The sequence below is a fragment of the Cyprinus carpio genome, chromosome A5 (assembly GCF_018340385.1).
Source record: "Cyprinus carpio isolate SPL01 chromosome A5, ASM1834038v1, whole genome shotgun sequence".
Classification (NCBI taxonomy): Eukaryota; Metazoa; Chordata; class Actinopteri; order Cypriniformes; family Cyprinidae; genus Cyprinus; species Cyprinus carpio.
In genome coordinates this window covers 13,828,888-13,854,779 of record NC_056576.1, presented here as the reverse complement: position 1 = coordinate 13,854,779, position 25,892 = coordinate 13,828,888, and the positions used below count along the sequence as shown (strand labels likewise).

General features: G+C 38.0%; 1 protein-coding gene across 5 annotated transcripts; it reads right to left on the bottom strand.

The window, feature by feature from the left end:
- Positions 1-51: 51 nt before the first annotated feature.
- LOC109061886 (bromodomain and WD repeat-containing protein 3) lies at positions 52-25,567 on the bottom strand. Of its 5 annotated transcripts, none has more exons than XM_042754042.1 (40): positions 25,173-25,567; positions 24,980-25,038; positions 24,865-24,894; positions 24,662-24,721; positions 23,875-24,025; positions 23,628-23,726; positions 22,492-22,652; positions 22,035-22,256; positions 20,337-20,437; positions 20,163-20,233; positions 19,938-20,038; positions 19,675-19,715; positions 19,436-19,540; positions 19,161-19,314; positions 18,892-19,026; positions 18,384-18,512; positions 18,073-18,298; positions 13,640-13,774; positions 13,312-13,495; positions 12,475-12,565; positions 12,199-12,369; positions 11,965-12,038; positions 9,159-9,363; positions 8,985-9,083; positions 8,760-8,867; positions 8,501-8,625; positions 8,222-8,304; positions 7,707-7,818; positions 7,549-7,610; positions 7,305-7,460; positions 6,250-6,370; positions 6,004-6,129; positions 5,813-5,888; positions 5,400-5,450; positions 5,167-5,304; positions 4,882-5,034; positions 3,146-3,294; positions 2,967-3,046; positions 2,655-2,801; positions 52-2,313 (listed from the first exon to the last, which is right to left on the bottom strand). In XM_042754042.1, the coding sequence occupies exons 1-40, from the start codon at positions 25,216-25,218 to the stop codon at positions 1,628-1,630; spliced, it is 5,223 nt and encodes a 1,740-aa protein (XP_042609976.1). In that variant the 5' UTR covers positions 25,219-25,567; the 3' UTR covers positions 52-1,627. The 5 variants fall into 5 exon arrangements, with proteins under 5 accessions (XP_042609976.1, XP_042609971.1, XP_042609975.1 ...); XM_042754037.1 differs by having other exon boundaries at positions 11,965-12,041; positions 25,173-25,565; XM_042754041.1 differs by having other exon boundaries at positions 11,965-12,041; positions 13,312-13,492; positions 25,173-25,564.
- Positions 25,568-25,892: the final 325 nt, after the last annotated feature.

Below are 25,892 nucleotides of genomic sequence, written 5' to 3'. Positions count from 1 at the left end.
ATATCAACGTTCATGTCCTTTTGACTGGTACAGATCAGAGAGAGTGCCAAATCACAGTTTTACACCTTTATTATATAAAAACAATCCAAAATGTATAGAAAAACAGGACACATAAGTTTATGACATCTAACATCATCATCTTCATTATTATTGTCACTGAACAGACTGAGGCTTTGTCACAACATGACAACAGATCCCTGACACAAAAAAAGGCCATGAGAAATGGAAAGGAAAAGAACAGATAGAAAAACTCATCTGTTCAACTCCCTTTTAAATGAAGTGAACAGCACAGAGCCTGAGGAGGTTAATGCTGTATCCTGATTGGCTGGGAAACATCTTTTAAACAGGCGAGGAAAAGCAGTTTAGAGACTGGATGGAGTGGGTGCTTTCCACAGTAGTGCAACAAAGAGGAAAACAAAAATGAGAAAGAGGGATAAACAGAAGTAGATAAGAGAAGGGCAAAACAGAAAGAGAGATGTTTCAAAAAATCATTTTTGTACACACCCTTTGACACCACAAACCAAACTCAGATTCAACTTATGATCTCTTCAATTCATAATGCTTTGTCTTCACCATCCTGAAAATACACCAGTGAAACATTACCACTGATTACATGATCACATTAGATGATTTTCAGAGTTTCTTGTTGTCTTCCTTGTTCAAAACATAGCCTTTTCAGTCTTTCATGATAATGGCATAGACAAACTAACTTTGCAAAAGAAAAAGAAAAAAAGTCTGTTGCTCTTCAGATAGCTTGAGGGCACCAGTTTCAATTTACATTATATCTGAACCAGTCAGAGTCCAGGATTCACACATCACCTCAAATCCACCAATCAGCTGCCACATATACTTGACATAAAATGTGCAAACATTATCAATACTAATGCTCTCCTTACTGCAAGATAAGAATGAATCAAAGTGTATCATACAAGAGTGGAAAAATATAAATATATTCTGTAAAAACAGTCTGAAGTGTTTTTGTGTATTTGAACAAGAGGAGAAGGGAGAAGTGCATTTTCTCCTACATTTCCCATAATCCTTCTCATGTCTGTGCTCAAACAGATTAACGTGAGTGATCTGGAAGTAGTTAATGCATCTCAGAGGTTGCACCTGCACCAAAATGGATTATATTATTGAACAGAGGTAAATGCATAACCTGATTTAATAGTAAAGTCAAGTCAGCTGAATTACACAGTAAATATGTAAGTGTTCTCAATGACCCCCTGCGTAAAAAAGGGTATGAAAAGATTGCGAGATGGAAGAAGTGAGAGGAGAGCAGCACCATCTTTCTGACAGAATAAATTCCTTGGAGTGAAAGAAAGCAGAACCAAACCAAAAGAACCAAGATGGGAATCAAAGTGAAACAGGAGAAAGTAGGGAGGATGAACACAGAGAGGGAAGGAAAGTTGACTCTTTAGCGCTCTGGACCAGAATAAGGCAGAGGTGTGGCATTTGATGGCGTGGTAGTTTCTGTGGAAACCACAGAGAAGAGAGAGCACCACAGTCCAGGAAGAGTCATGAACATCAAGTTTCGGAGACAAAAACAGCAAAACAAGTCATAGACAGTACTAAAAACAAAATCCCTGCAGTATCGCTGTAGTGAGTCTGTGTAAAGATAAAAACAATGTCAATGTGTCCAGCCCATAAGATGACTGACCCTTGCACGTTCAGTCATGCGACGGACTCTTCCAGAACGTGACATTCCTAGATTGAGTGGGTCTGTTGTCAGCCCCTCATCTTCAGAGTCATCATTGTACAGGACAGTCCTTCGACCCTGGTTACGAGTATTGACCCGCCCCGACTTTGGAGTACTTTGATTTGACCTCTGACTTCCAGTTTTTGTTGACGACGAAATGACATTGTCTTCCTCCTCTGATTCCTCTTCTTCAAGTTCCTCCTCTTCCTCCTCGGGTTCCTCTTCTTCCTCTGGTTCTTCCTCTTCCTCTGGTTCCAACTCTTCATCTTTTTCATTTGTTCGCCGTGCTCGTTTTACAGGTGTTGTTTGCACAGGTGCTCCTCCTTTCCGTTTTTGTTTTGTGTTTTCGTCAGAAGCTGATGCTGCTTTGCCTTGCTGTTTTTGTTGCGGGGCTTTGCTGTAATCATGATCGCCGCCGTCAGCAAAGCCAGCCACCTCAGCCCCGCTGTCGTCACTCTCGGATGAAGACGATGAGGTTCCGGAAGAGGACGACGATGCGGATGTTGAGGATGATGAGGAGCTGGTACTCTCACATTCAGAGACCTCTCCCTCTTCAGTTAACACGGCCGCTCTCCGACGTGAACTTCGACCTCCGTTTGGCAGAAAGCCATTGCCACCTATAGAGATGCAAAGAGGACACATTTTCATGGTCAGATTGGAGGTAAAGCAAATTCTTTGCAATATACACTACCATTCAAAAGCTTGTGGTCAGTAAGATTTTTTTCACGCTTTTGAAATCAAGGCTGCATTTATTTAAACAAAAATACAGTAAAAAGTGTAATATTGTGACATATTATTACAATTTAACAACTGTTTCCATTTTAAATTATTTAAAAACTATTTATTCCTGAGGTGCAGCTCATTTTCATGTTCTTGCCGAAATTAAGTATCAATTTCTTTAAAAAATAAAATCTTACTGACCCCACACATTTGAAAGGTAGTGTGCAAGAGCATGTACCTGAGGATTTGCTTGGTGTAACACGGCTGCGTGTAACTCTGTTGGCTCCTGCCTGCTCTGATGAAAAGGACAAGGAAGATGAGGAGGAAGAGGATGAGGATGAAGAGGATTGCTGACTGTCTTCATCAACTTGTGCAACATTCAAATCTGGTGAAAGAAGTGAACACTTTATTTAGAATGCATATAAACTAATTCACCATTATTGTGATCATTTCCAATTCTATTCTAATGGTTGATTTTAGACAACCACAATATGGAAAGAAAATCCAGGTTCCCACTGGTAATTACGACATCTCCCACTCTCTAACACACCTTGAGAGGATTTCCGTGAGCGGGACTTCGAAGACACCTGGGAAGTTTTCTTTCCTGATTTCTGTTTTCCTTTGGGGCTGCAGAAACACACAGGTTTAAAAAAAAAAAAAAAAGGTAAAGAAATGAAAAATCAATGTGCAATCTGTACCATGATTTGACAATGGGTGTACGTGTTTTACCTGTTGGGATAGGAGCTCTGTAGTCTCTTGGTGCAACTGAGCCTCTGTTGACTCCTACGCTGATTCTGAACTGCAGATTTGTAGTCTGAGATTATGGGAATGATCTGATTCTCAAAGAACGCTGACAGACTCAGAGTCATACTGAAGATCTAAACAACAAACAATATGAGTCATACTGTGGATCAAATGTAAAGCCTAAACTACTATTTTAACTTTGCTGCATAATTGCAAAAAAAAAAAAAAAAATAGTCCAAGGAAGAATGCAAATCCATATTAAAAGGACAAAAATGTACTGTTTTAGTTACTATATTAAAAGTACAGTTAACAGCACAACATCATTAGAAAAAAATGTCTATAAGCCATATACATTACTGTTCAAAAGTTTGGGATCAGTATTTCTTTTAAATGTTATATTATCTATTATGCTCACCAGGGCTGCATTTATTTGATAAACAATACAGTAAAAATTTGTAATATTGTTAATATATTTTAATATATCTTAATATATTTTTAAATTGAATTTTTTCCTGTGATAAAGCTTAATTTTTAGCAGCTATTATTCCAGTCTTCAGTGTCACAAGATCCTTCAGAAATTCTAATATGCTGATTTGGTGCTCAAGAAATATTTCTTATCATCAGTGTTGAAAACGATTGTGCTGCTTAATGTTTTTGTGGAAACAGTGATATATTTATTACGAAAAAATATTTTGTAACAAAGTCCTTGTCACTTTTGATCAATTTAATGTGTTCTTGCTGAATAAAAGTATTTATTTCTTAAAAAAAATAAAAATAAACGTAGTAATAATACTTCATGCACTGTTACTTCCTGGTTTAAGATAAACTAGCTCAGTCATTTCCAGTCAACTGTCAAAATCAGCTGTGCTATAAGGGGAGCGCCCTTTGCTCGGTTCTTCTACACAATCCATTCACAATTTGAAGAAAAGTTTTTGTTTTTGTCTAAAAGGACCAAACATTCACATATACAGTTTCAGGAATGACAAAAGCAAGAGTAAAAAAAATTACATGAGTGAATCCACTAAATTATGCCACGAGTCATTGCTATGATTGACAGTGATAACTGTAGCTATGGTCAACAATCTGACAAGCCTATGACAAAACTGAGCTGTGCATTAAGTGATTCAGGGTAAATTCAGACCAACAAAACTACAGCAGCAACAAGACTGTGCTGGCTGAATATATTTAGCAGCTTCTACAGTTAAAGATAAAACTTTAATTATTTTTGTTTAATCTAAATATATTTAAAAATATAGTTATGTTTTTAAATAATGCTTCTAGGCTGTTGATGAACAGAGACAGCATTGCTAGCTAGCAAACATTAACTTAGTTACGATAGTGTTTAGTTATCAGCATTTAAATGTACAATTATATATGTCTAGGTACTCTTCTGGAATGACCAGGTTCAGCATATAAAATTATGTTAAATGTTAAATAACATGAAACTGTATGTTAATGCAGTCATTATCATTATTTAAGGTGTTGCAACTAATTTCCCAACAACAAACAACAATGAGACATTACAGTTATCTTCTAGAGACTCTATACCTATATATACCACAACAACATATACCAAAAAATCAAAACATGAATCACATAAAGTTTACGATAAGATCTATAGAAAGCTCCGTGCACATACTCAATTAATCCATTGTAATATCTGTCTATCAAAGTGCTGAGTGTGTTTGTTAGAGAGCTAGAAAAATGGGTTTTGATCTTACTCGAGACTTCTTGTTTGGCGTGTAAGCCTTTGAATTACTGAAGATAAGCCGCACATCTTTGGCAAACTCAATGGGATTCTCATAGTTCCCACCCATCAGGGTCTCAGAGACTGTGCCTAAATCCATAGGAGTGTCTATAATATCACGATAATCCTGAGATGGAAAGAGAAATAAGATTGATTAGACGATTTCCAGCATGGAAAACAGGAAGTGACAATGTTAAAGGGAGAAAATAGAAAATGATGGTATTTGTGAAGAAAGAATATAGAGGGAAGAATGAGGTACCGGGTATGTGAAGAGGTCGACGGGCTGGCGGAAAGGCTCTGAATCTGAGCTTGCCATCATTCTCCTCAGAAGCTCTTTGCACTGTCCGTGCCATGCATTTACATCCAGGACCACACCACGCTTCACATGATTAGACCTCTGAAAATGGTGAAAGGCGTTAGGGAAAACACACCTGGTACTGTAACACTTTAAGTAAACTTATAGTAAGTACATAATAAGTTGAATTATCTCACCTTCTGACCAGTGGAGGTGCCAGGAGTGTCTGAGTCCACATCCACAGTCTCCTACAGCGCAAACAAGAGAAAATTAATAGTTCATCTGCTTCATTCATGGGGTGTCCAATCCTGCTCCTGGAGGGCCAACGTCCTGCAGAGTTTAGCACCAACCAGCTCCAAAACAGCTGCCTGGAAGTCTAGTGAGTCTGAATACCTTGATTAGTTGATTCGAGTAGGTTTAATTAGGGTTGGAGCTAAAGTCTGCACGAAAGTTGGCTTTCAGTAACAGGTCTGGAACCCCTAGACTAATACTAAAATATATACAGCAGGCTGTAGCTGGCCCAAAGCTTTGTCACAGTGATCCTGGGTCAGCAGATCATACTTGCTCTGTACACACTCACTTCTGAGATAATTCACAAATACAGACTCACCTCTTCTTCTTCTGCGCTGCTAAATTCGCTCTTCATCTTATTGTACAGATCCAAGATATCAGTACAGGTCTGGTCCCTGTAGACACACACACATTAACAATGAAAATGTTCAGAATATCCACTGAGCCCAGCAGGTAAACCGGAGGGATCATAACTGATATGAATTTGTAAGTGACTGCATTTTCTCTGACCTGATGAAACGCAGCAGGACGCTGCTGACCGTTTTGGCTGCCTTGACGATGGGGCTCTGGGGTTCGTTAAACGTTCGAGCATTGTGTTCAATGTAACGCACCTCCCACATAAGGGCTGAGATCCGCCTACACATACAGAGACACGTGAGAGAACTCCAACACTTGTATTTGTGAATACCTAGAGAAATGGGGCACTCATTTTTGTCTGATGCTGCTGGGGTCAGTGGGCTAAAGGACTGTGTGTACCTGTAGAAACGGTGCACTAATCTTGTTCTGATGGTGTTGAGGTCAGTGAGATAAGCCACAACAGTGCAGTACAGCGGATATTCCCTCAAATCTACAGGGCAGGAGAATGCCTTTGCCACATCTGTAAAATGCACAAGAGTAAAATTAAGGAAGGAACATGATTTATTATTTAAAACAAAAAATTAGTCATAGCTAAACAAGGCACTTATTTGCCCATAGCAAGGTTAAATCAGTAAAATATCAAATCACTAAAGCATCAAATCAGTAGTAATATACGCTACTTTTTAAATTCTGGGGTAAGTTAGATTTTATTTTTTAAAGAAATTAATACCTTTATTTAGCAAGGGTGCATTAAATTGCTTAAACTGCTCAAAAGTGACAGTAAAGGCATTTTTAATGTGTAAAAGATTTATATTTTAAATAAATGCTGTTCTTTTGTCCTTTCTGTTCATCAAAGAATCCTTATATATCGGGGTTTCCACAAAAACAAAACAATTCTTTTCAACAATAATATTAAGAAGCACAAATTCAGAACCATGTGACACGTGACAAAATTCAGCCTTTACAGGAATAAATTACATTTTAAAATCTATTAAAATAGAAAACAAATGTATTTTAAATTGTAATGGTTTACAATATTGTTCTGACTTTTTTTATGAAAAGAATGCAACAATGGTGTATTCCAATCATTTAAAAAGTTTATTTTATACTTATGTTTTTAATTTTCTGAATGGTATGCAATTAGACACCTGAAGCACAATTCACCTAACTTGCATGTTTGTTCAGTTCATTGCTTGCAAATTATTTCATTATTTCTAACTTTCGTCTATCCCTGAAAACTATTCTCAACTCCTTAAATTCATTAATTATTATTCATTATTATTCATAACATTTTCAATAAAGGATTTCAGCAATGAACTAGTTTTGCTGTGGTATTAAAATTGGTTTAAGAGTAATGAAATTTCATTGTACTGGTATCTTGACAACACTGCTCAGCAACTGACACCTAGAATAGAAACGTATGGTTTTAGGTGGTTTGTGTGCATTTGTCATACCGAGCGTTAGCAGCTGATCCATGGCTGTAATGACTCTCTCACACTCGTCATCTCGTGTGTGCAGGCCCCATTCTCCCTCTTGAGGGGTGTACAGCAGGGACTGAAGCTCGTCCTCTGTGACTGGGACACTGCCCCCCTCATCCTCTGGAAGTGGAGCTGTAGACGGTCAATCACACCATTAGACATGCCAGAATGTGGTTGGCTGATTTAGTGTCAGTGTGTCAGTGATTCAGTGTGTCAGTACCTTCTTCAGGTATGGGCTCTATATCCCATGGACTCATCTTCTCTCTCTCTCCATTGTCCCACCTGCAAAATAACATACACCAATTATTGAAAGATTTACGGCAATAATCAGCCAAAAGTAAACACTGTACTCTGGTTAAGCAGTGATCGATGATGTACCTGACAATGTAGCACTGAAAGAGACTGTCTGGATATTCAGATTCAAACGGCTCTTGACACTCCACCGAACCAAACCACCAAGCATCATCAATGATGCTCCTAAAATGCTGACCTAAATAAAGACATCCACAGCTATTATTCACTCCTATATGCTAATTTATGATCATCATATAACATACACTCATTCGCCTTTACCACCACAGCGTTAATAGACTAATAACATGTTTTATAGCACATTGCTATGCAGATAATAATGTGTATATTATTATTATTAATAATGTGTTATAGCTCAGGCCCCTCTTTCAATGTAAATCTATGGGATTTTTCACTCACTACATTAACCACTGAGTATTGATGCTCAATCACCTAGAAAAGTGACAACACACCTTTCCTCAACAGGCCACATAATTTGAGGCATCATTTATAGCCTTAGTGCAAACAAACTTGGGTAGAGGTTTGTTCAAAGTTATCAGTGACCAAAATTTATATACCACAATTTAAATGCACAAACACACCAGGCTGCCAGTTGCGTTCTTTGGCCTCATTATAAAACTGTTGTAGCACCAGAAAGTCAATGACATCAGGCATATCATGATACCTAAAGAGAGACACAGAGACAGCTATCATTAACAAACTCATAGTGTTGAACAAAAACTATCCTAATATGTATTTTAAATGTATTTATCAGTATTTATCATAATTTATTATGCTATTCCAATACCAATAGGAAATAAACAAATAAATAAAAATCTAACACAGCATGCTTGTGTTTTTGTGAGTATAAGCATACATACTTCAAGCTGAAGGATTCGTTGGTCATTTTCCCTGAGGTGGGGTCCAGGAGGGCCAGTTTGAGGCAGCACAGAGTGGGTGGACCGACTTCATATTTAATACCCACAACCTTTACAGACTCCTGATCCTAAGAGAACACAGACAACATACTTTCATGTTCCTGTTGGTCTGGATGCAGAATGGGTCATCCATTATGATGCAGACTGAATTATGCCTAATAACAAGTGGGAATGGTGATGAGACAGGAAATAATCCCATTACCCTGAGGTTTAGGCGGTTCCAGGGCTGTTTCTGAGGGTTGATGCTGTAGGTTTTGGCACGACACACGGCTCGGACATATGCTTGATGACCCTGACGGAAATATATCAACTACAGAAGGACAAAGAAAGAGAAATGACTAAAGAAAGTTGTCTATGTATGATGCAAATCCTTGTTCTTACTTTTGGTCATTTAGTGTGCGTGTCTACATTTAATGAAAGGACTCACCTCATCTCCCATTTGAGGTACAAAGGGTGATCGTCTTGGAATTGTCTCCATGATCCAAGATGGGGGCAACCATTCCTCTAAATCTCCAGCAGGCACAGACTAAATACATACACACATTAGCATAGAAGAAAAAATATGGATGGATAGATGGATGGATGATACATGGATGCTCACCCGCTGTTTATTCTGTTTAGGTTTCTTTTTCTTTTTAGTCCGTTTACTAATTCTCTCAGCCTCTCCTTCTCCCTGCCTCGTCCCCTCCTCATCTTCAGAGCTACTGCTTCCAGCAACACGGGCCGGCCTTCTAGTTGGTCGCTTCGGAGGCTGCAGGTTGATTCCTGCATCCGCCGTCCAATCAGAATACTCGCTAGAAGAGTCACTGTAAAATATATTTAAACAGGAAAAAGAATAAACAGAAAATTCATAATTTAAAGATATAGCTGATGAAGTCCAATTTCACAACTCATTCTGAACGACTACTAAAAATAAATAAATATGATTAATTAAAAATGGAAAAAATAAATAATTATAATTGTACTTTTTTAATTTAGTAATTTTACTACTTTGTCTTATGAATGGATATATATTTTGGGATTTGCTGAAAATTCTACTTCCAAGTGGTATTAAATGTTTTTGAAGAGCTTTAGGTTATTTTCGAGCTGCATCACTGTGTGGTATGGCGCCTGCAACACGTCCTGCCGGAAGACCCTTCAAAGCATAGTGAGAGCAGCTGAGAAGATCGTTGGTGTCTCCCTCCTCTCCCTCCAGGACATTTATGGAACCCGTCTCACCCGCAAAGCCCTCTGCATCGCAGGTGATCCCACACACCTGTCACACAGCTTCTTCAGTCTGCTGCCATCAGGGAGGAGACTGTGGAGTCTCCAGGCCAGGACCAGCAGACTGAAGGACAGCTTCATCCATCAGGCTGTCAGGAAGCTCCCTCCTGACCTTGCTCTGCCTCCCCTCTTTCCCCCAGGCACCACTGAACTCTGAACCCCCTCCCCTCTTTTAGTTTCTTTCTTCTGTTGAACATAAAAGTTACTTTGAAGAATGTGGGTAACCAATCAGTTGCTGGTCCCCAGTGACTTTCACAGTGTTTTTTTCCCTACTATCAAAGTCAATGGGGACCTGTAACTGTTTAGTTACCCACATTCTTCATAATGTATTATTTTGTGTTCAGCACAAGATAGAATTTAACACAGGTTTGGGGCAACATGAGAGTGAGTAAATAATGACAATTTAAATTTTTGGATGAACTATCCCTTTAATGACAAGTGGCAGCATATCATCTAATATACTGCACATCTGTTTCTCTTAACTGTTTACTTTCACTTAAAACATAACCAACTGTGTTATATGTAAACCCTGTGTGTTTTTGACACTGATCTATAATATAGAACTGGATTGCTCATGACGTCATTAAAGTGAAGCCTCCGCGCCGCCATATTGGTAATCCCTGGTGTGCGTAAACGTTCTATTGAATTAACAGGAAATTGTATGATTTTAATGAGAAAACATCACCTAACAAGTCAGCGTTTATAAATCCGAAGTATTTCTGTACATTATTACAATGCAAACACCCTAGGCATGTAAACGTTTATTTTTTAAATGTCGGGAATTTCCCCTACTTATTAAAAAGCTACTTTCATTACAGTAGCGAACATCATGAACATGATAAACATCAGACGGACATGACCTCAACATATAAAACAAACGACAACGTGCTCATTCTGAAATCTGAATTTATTCAGAGAAATAACTGACTATATACAGTACGGATTTAAAGACATAAAGCTTTATTTCCAAGATAGTAAATAGTAAGCTTTTCATTTCATTATAGAGCAACATTAACAACATAATTGTATTATTCATTGTAATATATTCAAATCCATTTCTGATACTAATACGTTCATGTTTAATAATTCCTGAATAATTATGTTCATAAAGAAATAGGATATATTTTGTGTTAGATCGTTACCTGTGTCTCAGTGCACAGCAGACACACCCACCTAAACGGTTTAAATATATCGCTTATACTACCCCAAAAGACCGTAAACACTGCAGATAACATCTGAAGTAAACATTAATTTACATACACAAAACATAAAAACTAGTCCCGCTTGACTGATTTGCTTCAAATCGGGTGATTTTAGGACAGCGGTTTGAATGTGACTCAATTTTTCTCTCTGCCGGTAGGGATTAGTAAAATGGCGGATCGAACACTTCCGGTGGCTTCACTGTCTGCTGGCAGTTTAGAACGCGATGAGCGATCCAGTCATATATAGATCAGTGGTTTTTGACAGTCTTAGTGCAATCAGACGCAAAAGATAACTTAGTCGAGTAATCAGGCGCTGTTTGTCTTTTTAGTGTGAGCATGCTTCAGGTGAACACATTCAGGAAAGGCGCATGACAGAACAGCACGCGAATTAAATGTTTAACGGGCAAGTCTTTTAACCACATGCAAATAATGTACTTTTTTGATTGCGAATAAGTGCAGTGTGCCATGAGTGTAACTGTACTGTTGAGTTAACATTTGATGTGAATGTATGCCACGTTGTACAGTATATTAAGATGGAGGCACCAGAACTACAACTGATAGAATGTGTGATGTAGCACGATACTACGGTATTTCTTCAAAAGCAGATCTTAGAGACATTTTAACCATCCACAATCAAGGTCACACAATCGTCACATCACACACCCCATACATGTGTGGTTTAATTGGTGCTTCCAGGATTGGTACACCCTGACACTTATTTATTTGGCAGTCTATGGGAGGCTTTTATGGGTTAGGAATGACATGGGGGTAAGTGATTAATAACAACATTTTAATTTTGGGGTGGAGTATCCCTTTAATTTAAGCTGCAAAACAATTAAAGCTTATTTTGAACTTTAAGCTAGTTGCAGACCAAAATCAGAACGCTTTACCTGCATTATTGATATTTTTTATGTTGTGAAATATTGTGATTGGAGACTGAACCTGGAGCTACTGTCGTTTTCCCACTGAGCTTCACCATCAGACGACACATCACTGTTCTCATTCTGTTCCTCCTCCTGCTAGGTGCACACATTCAGAAACATTATTTAATATTTTATTAAGCATTTCAAAACTAGCAAAAATATATAGTTAATAATAAAAATTCACTACATGCATATCTTTACAGCCTGAAAGAAATGTGCAGGGTTTGAAGTTGAACACACACTGCATTCTTACCTCTGCTTCACTGTCGGAGTCTGCCACACTTTCCTCGTTATGAGTGTAGTTGAGCACATTTGTGCTGCGTCTCCTTTCTTGAGTTGAGCGCGTCTGATAAGTGTGTCTCCTCTGCTGAGGTTTTCGCTGAGGCCTCCGTAACATGCGAACACTGTCACCCACTGGCTCACTCTGCAGATAAAGAGGGAGAAAGTTAGGTTCAGGTTTTATACTGTGGTCTGATTCTCACTTTATCTTTGTGCGTCGGCAAATGTGTGTAAAAAAAAAAAAACTCACTCCTGTTGTGGGTGCTGATTTTTTCTTCTTCTCAATGTTGTAGAAAGACCGCTCCGACTCTCCTTTAGCACGCCTACTGTCCTCCATCACTCTAAACATGCACAAATACATCAACACAGACAGTTTACTGTAGTTAAAGGAAACAATGGACACTTAAAAGGGGATTTCTAGTCTAAATATTTGGTGGTTAAATTTCTGGCTAGTACACAAAAGGTTAAAGCACTGCCACTGCACTCCCCATTGGTCATATATATATATATATATATATATATATATATATATATATATATATATATATATATATATATATATATATATATATATATATATATATATATATATATTTTTTTTTTTTATAAAAACACAAGCTTAAATAATTTAGACAAGCCTTCCTCAACCAGGGACCAGATATAAAACCAAAACCTGGATACATATAAAGTAGTCTAATTTCTAGGCCTGTAAAAGTCATGTTAAGTAATACAATCTTATAACTCCATGGGCAGTTTGATAATGAATGTACATTTATAGCTATGCCAACATTTTAAAAAGAAATTATAATAATTGGTTAGAAAATGGGAGTAAAAAAAAATATTTTTCTCCAGTACATCACAAAAAAAACCAGGAGAAGTATTGTTTATGGAGAATATTGTTGTGGACAATGGGGGGCCTCAGAGTCAGAAAGATTGTGATCCACTGTTTAAGACCACAATAAACTATTTTGTCACTAAAGGCATTTAAGAATACATTTCTGGTTTTTGGGAGCAATGTTGCTCTACCAGTTCTTACTTTTTTTTTCTTTGCAAACTGTTCAATTGCCATTCTTGCATATACCAGTACCTGAATATGCCAGACTGGACTTCATTAACCACCACGCGGCGGCTCCATGCCAGCAGGTCTCTCTCCGTGGCGATCTGACTGCGGGGGGCATTGTTGTGCATCTGCCGTACACCCTCAACTTGTCCACTACGTCGCAGCCCAACGTTAGGGGGTGACAGAGGACCACCTACCACCTCAGCACCTACTGATCAACAGCTCTAAATGTCACAACCTCTCAACTTTTATATAAGTGACCTTTAAGCCAACAGATGTCTTAAATGCAAAATAATTTTAATATAATAAAGAGAAACAATATATTATACATTCGTATTCTGAAGGTTGTTCTCACCTGTAGGATTTCCTGAGTTGAGTCCCTCATCTTGCTGGTGCTGGAGCTGCCTAATCAGGTCATCCAATGGGCTTTCTTCCTGAGACTCGTCTGCAGTCTGCTGGCCCACCACCTGCTCAACCATTTCGCCATCACCTAAAAACATCAAAAGTCTCTCTCAACAAGCTAATTTAGACTGAAGCCTAGACTAGTTCTCTAATAAAAGGATTACTACACATGACATGACTGTAAACACAGGGAACTTTTCATTTAATATATTTAACGTAAGCCACGAGATATGCACAGGACACACTGAGGTTGTCACGTTAGTATTTCACAGGGAATAAATTTATGCCCAAAAGCTTGTCCTGTTGAGCAATGAAAAGCAGTAACATTTCTAGTGCTGTTGCTAGTAAACAAGTATTTTGGCTTAAAGACTACATGTAACTTTTATTTAACTATAAATTTATATCAAGTTTTTGAAATTAAAATGTGTTTTAGCTCTAGCATTGACATTGATATCAAGAATGACATTTCATTGGTATACTACCACCTGCTGAAATTGTGTTACCACAACAATCACAGCAGCTACTGGGCTCCAGACTGCGACTTTAAAACAGTCGTATTTGCAACCAAAAATATTAATCACCACTGGCGAAAAATGTGCATGTAATGCCTTTTTTCCGATGACATGTTTTTTTATGTTGATGAGATGATGCACATCAAAGTTTTAGTGGAATAAAGACTTTTAAACGGTCCTTATCTCTGCCAAACATCAGCATTGATGGTACATTGACGGTTTATGATTTAGAATGTATGTAAAACTGATGTCTGAAAGATGTCTTTCAGATGTTTGTACACAGCTGATGCTTTCCAGATGAAGTGATCTTTAACACATCTTGCAGACGTATGTGTGCTATCTGGGAAAAGTGCAGAAAAGCAGTATCTATTTCGTGCACAACTTGAGCAAACTACAACAGGTAAAGCTGTCAGCTGTGTGGACATTAGCAATATTGTTAAGAGTACTCATTTAGAATCAATACTAATATGGGTTCTTGTCATCAAGATCTTTAGTCTATATTAGAGGTCGACCGATTCATCGGTTTTGCCGATTAATCGGTACAGATAGTTGATTGGCGGAACAATCGGTTAATGGCAAAAATCCATGCCGATAGTTTTCCAGGTTGCGTCCATTGCTGGAGTGGCTGAGAAGGGTCCGCTGCCATTATACAGTACAAGAGTGGCCTCTAGAGCCGGAAATCACTAACAGCACATGTTGTTTGTTTTGACACGTGACACTGCGCTGCACAGAGCGGGAAACTTCAAACGTGCATTTAAATGCAGCCGACAGAAAATCCTGCTGCGGAACAGAGCGCCTTTCACAGTTTTCCATTAAATTACATTATATTTGTCCCAAATCATTGATAATGTACATAATGACTTCACCCTAGGCTATAAAATATGTATTGTGCTCTTTCTGTGGCTCTAATACAGTCTGTATGCTTCACATAGAGAGCTGTAATACAGATCGCACTTTCTCTTTCCCTTTGCTCTGTTTTTCTAAACACCAAACTTCAAACTCATTTATGCCACATTGTTCATTCTTGAAGCAAACTCCGTTTGGTGATTAAATAAACAGTTTTAGACCGCTACTTGAATTGAATGTGACGCGTCGGGTATGTGACTTCTCCTAGACAAAGCGCTACACTTTTGCCCAGTGTGCAACTTACATATATATATTTTTTTTTTGATTAGATAATCATGCAGTGTTCTAAAATAGAAGCAAATAGAGTGTGAGAGTACACATACAATATCAATAATCTATGTATGTAATTTTAATGCTATGGCCTTGTGTAATGTAGATATTTAAAGATGGCCATCTTTAAGCATGACTGTTGAAATTAAATAGTAATACTTTACAGTAAGAGTCTATTTGTAATATTAATGAAAGCTGTAGAATATTGTTCCTAGTGTGTTCATTTCAATATTTACTAATACTAATAGGCTACATTTTTAAATTTTTTAGTTTCTTTTTTTAACATTAGTAAACTATGAAATAACTTTAATGATCAATATAATAATTAATATTAACATGTTTATTCATTTACAAAGTATGGTTCAGTACTGCTACTGCTTTTTTTTTAAATATTAAAGCACTGTTTTAGTTTTAATTTAGTATCCATTTTAAAAACTATTGGTTGATTAATCGGTATCGGCCAGTGTGGTCCAACCTAGCTATCGGTAAATTCCACTATCGGTCGACCTCTAGTCTAAATGCTCTGTTCTGTGTTCTTGTAGCACACTTGCAGTCCAATAATCACAATAAGCTTTGTGCTCTGGTACCTTATAATAAAGTATCAGCTTTAAAATTCTGCCAAATTCTTAACAAAATATAAACAAAAAGTACTGTTTTGGCGCTCACAAATGCGGCATGAGCTATCGCTTTAGCGCCTCAGTTCAAACGACATGTGAATCCATCATATCCTTCCCTTTACTACTATAGTACGAAATTAACATGAACAGACATCAAAAGGTATATTTTAAGATACAATACAACTTACTGAAAAGTCTCATGTACTCGCTCATTCAGTGCTTCAAACTGCGGAAAACGTGTAAAGCTTATAATCAATGCCATGTAACCTCAGAATAACCATTCAGCGTCTTTAAGCTCATTAGTCCTCTGGAAAAAATAACTAAAAAGATCATTTTGCTAAATATATGCACTATATTGCATATTCGTGGTTTTACTGGTTGTCTACATGATAAGAAAGAATACAAGGAGCTAAAGATAAATTTCAACAACTCCTATATAAAAGCGACCCCTTAATCGCCTACGTCACTGTGACGTCACCTTTTTTTTTTGCTCTAGCTGGAGGCAAAACATAAGGAAGAACTCATAGCAGGCGCGCTAAAAGTTTTGAGGTTTTGACTTTAAAATGTCGTCTTGTTGTGTTTTTGGCTGCCAGAATAGAAGTTTCAACGGATCCCAGCCAACATTCCTTCACAGAAATCAAGAAGACAATTGTGGTTGAATGCAATACGGCGTACAGACTAGACAGAGACGATCATAAATAATGCTCGTGTTTGCAGTGCACACTTCATATTAAGTAAAATAATCTATGCATATGTACTGGTGTTGGTTTTATCTAGTACAAATCAGCAAGTTTATGTTTTTATAGGTGAAAAGTCGCCAACCTTCAGCGCACTAGCTATCTTAAATGTTAAACAAACATACAGCGATAGATGTGTGTGCCATCCTTTGAATGGTCTCTTAAAATAATCCACATTGCTAATCATAGTTAGCCCAGCGATAGGTTACATTAGACAATAAGCCTTGACAAAATTCCCCAAACCACCCGAAAGTAATTTCATATGTTGTCTAGGAAATATCCAAAACCTGGTTAAAATGTTTCCAAAGATACAAGATACAAGATACAAGATACAAGATACAAGAACTACCCCAGGCTTAGCTAAAAATAAATAAAAAAAAAATAAATAAATAAATAAATAAATTAGGCTACTGTAATGTTATCCACTCGTCATTATATTTTTGGTCAGATAACCAGTTTTGGTCAGTGAACTGAGTGATCAACTGAATTAATTGATAAATGTATGCTAACTCCCACTTTTTTTTATTATTTTTTTTTTTTTTTCACGGTCCCGCAGAGTCAGTGACTGTACATATTCGGACAGTTCCCGAACCTTTTTCTGCATCTATGTTTAATAAATCCCTCCTAAATCGTGCTAGTTTACGCTGTCAACATTGCGTCCGCGCCTCTTTTTGCCTCCAGCTAAGCCCCGCCCACCCGAGACGTTGCAATGTTTACAAACTTTTAAGGGGTCTATATAAAAGCATGATATTTATGAAGAGAAACAGACTGGATGTGTGCAAGATATATGACATTTACAGGATGCATTGAGGAGGAGCCCAAACTACACTGAATGGCCAAGTGAAGCTGACATAGTTATGGTCTGTGATATTGGCACAGATTCTGTGTAATACAACAGTTCTTTGTGACTGTATATAGTTCTCAAGTTGGAAAATATGTTTAGTTCCCAGGACATCTACAAGATGGATTAAAATGCTGATATTCTAAAAGCAGGGCAGACATAAACATGACAGTATGAAATGTTAAGGTGTTTAAAAAAAGAAAGAAAGAAAACATGTTTATTTTGTGGCACTTAAAAAAAAGTATATTGCATCTATTTTTGTTTCTTATAGGAGCCAACAACTCTTTTAAGTGATTTTTTAAATTTTGTCTGGAGCCCTGAGCTACAGATTGAACAAAGCAAGATATTTTCAAAAATTCTACTACAGAAATGATTTATTAATTTGATTTTAATTATATGTGTAAACCCATATGATCATAACAAACAAAAGAGCCAATCTTTAAAATAATTACTATTACTACATCGATGAATAAATACTGCAATGTTAAACTTGATAAATTTACCATTAGCCATGTAGCCGAGCTGTGGCACAAGCTGCTCCTCTTTGCAGTTTTCTCTGCCTGGCACCAGGCGCTGGCAACGTGGTGGGTGGGGGTTCCCATCTACATCCACCAGAAAAGGTGGAGGCATAAGATGGGGTGCCTGCTGCGTCTGCTCATCTAGAACAAAGTTATTGGAGTCCCGTATCAGCGGCCGGAAGTCCGTATGGAAGAACATTTGGTCTGGAATCTGAAAGTGAAGCATTGAAATGTGAGTGGACTACATCAAAAGCACAAAAGGCTCAGAATACCACATATCTGAGACACAAACGTACCTTTTCATAAGGCTGACTGCACCCAAATCCGAAGATGAGCAGGTGACCATGAGAGTCTGTGCAAGCAAAGTGCTGCCCATCCACCGAAAATTTACAGTCAAACACCGCACCATGACCCTGGCCCTCAATCTAACACAGAAAAATAGAGAGAGAAAATAATTACATATCTGTGATGAGCAGTATTTCTATCAACATCTAACAACCATACAGTACCACACTGATTAATAAAGTTTAAAAACAGCATTAATTTGAAATATAAGTCTTTCTTCCCCACTTGTTAACCTAAGCTTTTGAACATTTTTGAACACTATAACACTTGTTAACCTAAGCTTTTGAACATTAGTGTATATTTTTAACATAATCTCTTTAAAATAATTTTAAAATTCTTCCCCACTTGTTAACCTAAGCTTTTGAACATTAGTGTATATGTTTCTTATCTTTTCTGTCAACTACTTTTAAAATTGAACGTTTTTTGAATTGAAACTGAAGATCTGTTATGTCATCTCACCATATTGAAGAAGTTTCTTATCTTGAGGCCTTTACTGAGGTCCCAGATGTAGATGTTACCATCATGACCAGCTGATAACAAGATTCGTGAGTCAAAGGGGTGTGCTTCCAAAACAAACACCTCATCATCATGACCCTACAGACAGAGAAACATCTGCATACATGACCCGTACATAACAGGCAATAATCACAGGAAGCTCAACCTTAGAATTACAAAACAAGAGCCCAAAGGAACAGACTGAATTCTGCCTCACATGCACACACACATACCGACAGCACATGTAGTAATTGGCCATTTGCTGAGTTCCAGACTTTGAGGAGGCAGTTTGAAACAGCTGTGATGATGGAACGATCACAACGATCCCACGCGACCATGGTCACCACCAACTTGGTCGATTTGTCATCGCCTGATATCACAGCACTCCTGTGAACACATATGTCAACACAGACGTAAAAAATACACGTAATTGAAGAACCAAATCGATTTTATTTTTCAATTGAGAAACCTGCCTGATCCCACAATTAACATATGTACACATACTGACCCTGGTAATCTGGTGGTCATGTCCAGGACGGTACTCTTCCATTCCTGCTGTTGGTAATGCCAAATACGTGCTGTACCATCCCGACTACCACTCACAAACCTGAGACTGGAGATACAAAGAAAGCCAAAACACAAACAGAGTTAAAAACACCCAATCAGCAATAAAGACAAAATGTACATCCCAATTAACAAACACAAAGGGAAGCATAACACACAGTAAACGCTGATAATAAAACTCACCCGTCGGTGTTATTGCAGAATTGAATAGCTACAACTTTATCCTGTAAAACAAAAACATTGTTGTACTTAATTAAAATATAAAACTTTTAAATCCGCACAATATACAGTCATGACATTCAAACTTTAATTTTTAACATGTTCCTCCTTTTCCAGTTACAAGTTCTGCTTTTTCTGGCCATTATTCTCCTTTCCATTACTCCATCTGTCTTGCCTTCTAGTCTGTCCACTCTACTGGCTTTCTTTTCTATGTCTCTCGCTCTCACCGTGTGGGAGTCCAGGTCAGAAAACTTCACAGGCTTCCCTGTGCCGAGGTAGTAAACTCTGATCATGTGATCTGTCCCTCCAGTGGCCAGAAACAATCCCCCTGGAATCAGAGAACACAATATTATAATTATAGACTAATCATGAGACTATAATGAAGAAACATGAGAAAAAACAGTGTTTGAAACTTGATCAGAGAGTTAGAGTGTGAGTGAGGGTAAACACACCAGAGCTGAATGAGCTGCAGGATATCTGAACTCCAGGACGGGAACGTTCCATAAACTTCACGGGCAGATCACTGCAAACATAAACACGACTCATTGCAAATTTACACTATGTAAAAATGTGAATCACTGGCATTTGACAAAATGTGTAATTTACAATTGACAAATGACACTTACTCAAACTTCATGCTGAGTGAGTTCCACTGCCAGAAACACACCATGCCATCAGCTCCAGTGGTGGCCAGATACCGAGAGGAACCTAATGCTGATGGAGAAAACTGCAGAGGCACATAAACAAAAAAAATCTGAATTGATATTACCTGCTGAATTTGAGGAAAAAAAATTTTAGGGGGGGAAAAACCGATATAAATTGCTAGATTAAAAAACAAGTTTGCTGAGCTTATTTGTAGGGCTGCCCATTTTGGCTAAATTGTATACTATTGGAGCTGCAACTAACGATTATTTTAATGATCGATTAGTTGGCTGATTGTTTTTATTTATTTATTTTTTCTTCGATTAATCGGATAAAAAGCCTAATTTTATTGACAAAACACACTGTTCCACATCCTGCCCAATGCTGTCCTTCAAACAAACGTGCCAACTGAATACTATGAAAACATACTGTATGGTGAATATATCTCTATGAGTAAGAGTTATAAAGCACAGCTTAAACAGACAGCTTAAACAGACAAACTGACAAAGGACAGTTTAATTCGTTGTTGATTATTTTCATTATCGATTATTATCGATTAGCTGTAACCCTATATACTATATCAATATAAAATAAATTAAATAAAAAGTGTTATTAACTAGTAGATTTACAGTGAATTACAACTATAGTAACATACTGAAATATTTAATTGCAAGAAAAATTGTAAGAAGAAAAATAGATATAACAATTATACTGTACAACACAACTGTAAAAGTACAATACCGATATTTAAGGCCATCTTCATTTTTTAATTTTCACATGTTAAACCGTTTAACATTAACTTTAACAGGGTAAAAAATAAATAAATTCACCCCAAAATGAAAATTGTGTCATTAATTACTCACCCTCATGTCGTTCCAACCCCGTAAGACCTTCGATCATCTTCAGAACACAAATTAAGGTTGGAGAGTACCCAAGAACGTATTGGACATAATCAGCGTTGTTTACGTTCATGTTCACGCACATGTACGTAATTTGCGTATTAAGTGTTGTTTACACTTAAGGGAAAGCATGCGTATAAATTGTAATACTCTCTAATATGGTGGAAGGCGTAACTCGGGGGAGAAGAATGGTTAAGTAAATTATGTTATTTTTGTTTTCTTTGTGCAAAAAAAAAAAAAAAAAAAAAAAAAAAAAAAAAAGTATTCTCATAGCATCGCAAAACTGAAGTTGAGTCACTGATGTCACATGGACTGTTTTACCGATGTATTTACTACGTTTCTGGACCTGGGAACATTTCAGTTGCGTTGCTGTCTATGGAGAGTCAGATAGCTCTCCGATTTCATCAGAAATATCTTAATTTGTGTTTTGAAGATGAACAAAGGTCTTACGGGTTTGGAATGAAATGGGGGTGAGTAATTAATGACATAATTTTCATTTTGGGTAAACTAACCCTTTAAAGCTTCTCTTTTGTTGACAACAGCCGATTTCTAAGCACTTCACTACAAGATTGGGAATATGGTTGCTGTGCGTTGTCTTCCCAAATGCATGTTATAAGTGACTCAAACTTAGAGAAGATGCAGAGTTGAAGCAGCATTTACTGTGAACTGAGCTGATCACTCGCTGAAATCACCAAATCATCATGAGCTGCTCAAGTGTACAAGAACATAATACTACGCTTTACTCTCACAATGGCTTTATAAAGAAAACTTGTATTCACACACCTGTATGGAAGTGATAGAGGCTGTATGCCCCTGCAACACTGCCACAGGTGCACAAGTACGCAGGCACCACACGCGGATGACCTTGTCACAGCTGGCAGAAGCAAGGAGCGTGTTCTCGAAATTCACTGTCATGTCTGAAATCTCTGCCGCATGTCCACGCAGAGTGGCTAGGAGACGGCCATCATCCGTAGCCCAGATCTTCACTAGACAGTCATCAGAACCCTGACAGAAACATAAATGAATAAGCCTTGTTTACAAGCACACATAAAAAATATATTGCAAAACTGAGCATTGACATTTTTTGAAGAAATCAAACGATGCATAGCGTATAAGCGTCACCACTTACTGAATTCAGAAATTACTTTAGCATCAACAATTTTACACCCAAAACTTCTATGTCTAAATCAGGCACAGTTTGTTACTTAACAGATACAATATTAAAATCATTTGCATTTACCGTGAAAATGCGACGTCCAGTGCGGTCAAACGCCACACAGTATACTGATGAGAGATGGCCCAGAATCCTTCGATGCATCTTCATGTGCTGATAGGTACAGGAGGGAAGGGCATGGCCAAATCGAGCCACTCCTGTTTTTTGGCGAGCACCCATGATTGACACTGAGCAGAGAGATTACAATCAACTCTCACCACAAAATATAAGAAATGGTAGTTGGTCTAAAGGACATTATTTGGTCACTAAATAGCATGCTAACATCCAGCATTAAGTTACAGTCACACTAGACAAACTAGAGCACACAACTTCTACGGACACTACATAATCGTAATATGACTTTATACTCAGTGGCGCTCTTTAAAAAAAAAAAAAAAAAAAAAAAAAAAAAATAATAATAATAATATATTTACACACACACACACACATATATATATGTTAAAAAAAGTAAAAATATGCAATCAACTCCAATTTACTGTAACACTACAATCCTGCAAATTTAAAGTTTGCATTCATTTAACTGAGTTCAAGTAAGACAATGACATGTCAATTTTCTGTTGATCACGTGTCTTCAAATAATACAAATTCACAGGCCAAAGTTCACCAAACTTGGATTCTGGAACCCAGCAAAAATGGCATGATATTGCTTTTCTGGTCTCCTGCATTTGCATGCACATGAGTAGAAGTCAATACACTAAAAAGTGTGACTGGCCTTTAAAGTCGCAATGAAACAAAATAGCTAATAGATGTTTTAGTTTATATTTTGACATACATCCGAGTGTAAAGTATTATCAAATAAAGGAAATTGAATGTGAGCTTGCAGTTGATTGTGGAAGGTTTAAGCGGACTTAAATGACTGGACAAGTTTTGCATACATCACCAAAGAGATGTCTGACATTTTCACCAGAAGATCAAGTTATGATATCAAGTTTTGATTGAATACTGCAAGGTCTAAATAAATAAATAAATATTAAAACTTGATTGGGTGAATTTTCATTTCATGCTGGCTTCAATCAGCTATCATGAAGCACCATTTTCGACTGGAAAGAGTGGACTCAACTCTGTGTTCACACACCCACCAGTGACTCCTGAAACTCAACCCAAAAACAACATAATACACCAACTGGTAGGGCAAGACTCACCTATAGTTGGTGGTTTGGCACAGCTGAGAGGTGGTTCTGGGGGCCGCCCCCTGTGCAAGGCAACTACAGCAGAACCACTCCATACTGCATGAGAAGAACCTGAGAGAGAGAGAACAACAGTGTGTCAAATATTCAACTGTATTAGAGGAAGAAAATTAATGTAAGGGAAAGTGTTAACGTGATCACGTGCACTGTTCTCTAGTTTTTGTTGTTTCTTATTGTTCACTGTATATAGTGTGCATCTCACTTTTTGCTGTCCGTAGTAATGACTGTTGCCCTGTGCCCAGTAAACTGTGGACTCCAGGAACACTGGGAGGAATGTGTCTATCTATCAGTGGGCCGATCTGCTCACACACATGCAACAGGTAATCCGCAGGTATGTGCTGATTTAACAAGACCTAAAACATACACACAGAGAAACTGCATAAATAAAGTGTAAGAGGCACAGCAAAGCTTATTTGCATCATGATAAAAAAAAACTGCACAGAAATAACTGTGTTGCAACAACGTGTTACATTATATTATTAATCTTTAAACTAGCGTGAATTCTGCTTTATTTCACAAACATAATCCATATTTATTAACGCTCATTCCTGAAAGACCACCCTTTTTCCCCTTTTTCACTCCCCAAACAAGCATCCGCCTCGTCTCAGCCAATCAGAAGCCTTTTCCACCCATCTTCCTAGTCTCTTAAGTAGCAACTGATGTTTGATTGGCTGCCGCCTTTAAGTGACGCAGCAACCCACCAATCCCCTCTCGATAAATTTGCACTGCCGTAACGCCTCCGGCCGGGCACGCAAAGCCTTTCATTTCAAAACAAATACTTTTTATTTCAATTTATTTAAAAACAAACTTTACTACACAATAAAGCCCCGTGTATATTACAGACAATATTCTTACTGCCAGCACCATGGCCTCAAATCAGCGCTTTTTCAATTTTATTCGCTGTAATATAAATGAGCCAAGCACCTGTGTGAGTTTAGTGCTGAATTTCACGCGCGTGTACGTGTGCGACAGAGTTTATTTAATCTCACCCAGTCTTCAAAGCTTCGCTTAAACTGCTTTCCATCCCAGCTCCAGCGCTTCGGGATGATCTACACACAGAGACACAGCGGGGAAAAACACATCACATGCCGGATTTAGACACGCAGCCGCGTTGGCATGAAGAGGAGATGCTGATGTTGGGATATTAGAGAGAAATAACAGGTTTGAGTGGGAGAAGAGGGATGAAACTCACCTCGTATTCGTGCAGCTCCTGCAGCAGCATCTGCAGAAACACACAGAGGGTTACACACTCCGTAACACACACTCACTGCTACACACCGAAACCAACACGCCACTTTCGGCCTCACCTGAGCGGATTTCTGACATGGTCCAGACTGCAGGAATCTGGCGATCAGGTAATACAATTCTGCAGAGAGAGAAACACAACAACACCAGTCGTTAGCTTTAGCTTAGCCTAGCATAGCCTCGGAGGCTAATGCTAAAATAGTGCTTAAAATCTTCCGAACGATAAAGACGCAGGAAAAAACGAGTGCTGCCCACCGGCTTCAATTTGCGAGCATGGTTCCGCCGCCATGGCCCGGTCCATGCGGTGGGTGGAGGTTCGTGGGTCTCTGCTTGCTAAGAGCGGCCTGTGCTGTATTTGCTCTCAGCGTTTCGGCCTGCAGCCGCCGCTCGTGCTGCTTTGTTTGAGCGCCCCCGCGCGACGGTCGCGCGCCAGTGGCCCGCAGTACCGCACGCTTCCGCCAGTGGCGCACCGAGAGCGCACAGGTGAGCTCACCATTTCCACGGGCGGACATTTTACATGGTGTGCAGTTGGATCATTTATTGAACCCGATAGCAGAGCTGTATTGCAATAAAAAAGGTCTTGTCTCTTGTTTAGCTTCGTCTTGAGGATCACAGGTCGCGTGTGTGGGAGAAACATTAAACCTTACCAATGAAATGTTCCATACTACAATCACTGTGCCATATACATGTGTTATGTAAGGTATGGTTTCACAAGTATTACGTAATACAATTATGTAATGTGCATATATCTAATAAATGTTAAAATACCACCATCATGTCTTGTAGTTCTTTAACAAAATGTTGGATATGTACAGAAATAATTTATCCTGTGTTGTTGAATATCATTTTTTTTTTCAATATTTTCTTTATTGTATGATTCATTTCATAATGTAATGTGCATTAAACCTTTGATTGATTACAATAAAGTTATTAAAATTTAAATACATAGTTTCTTTGTCCTGATATGATGTTTTC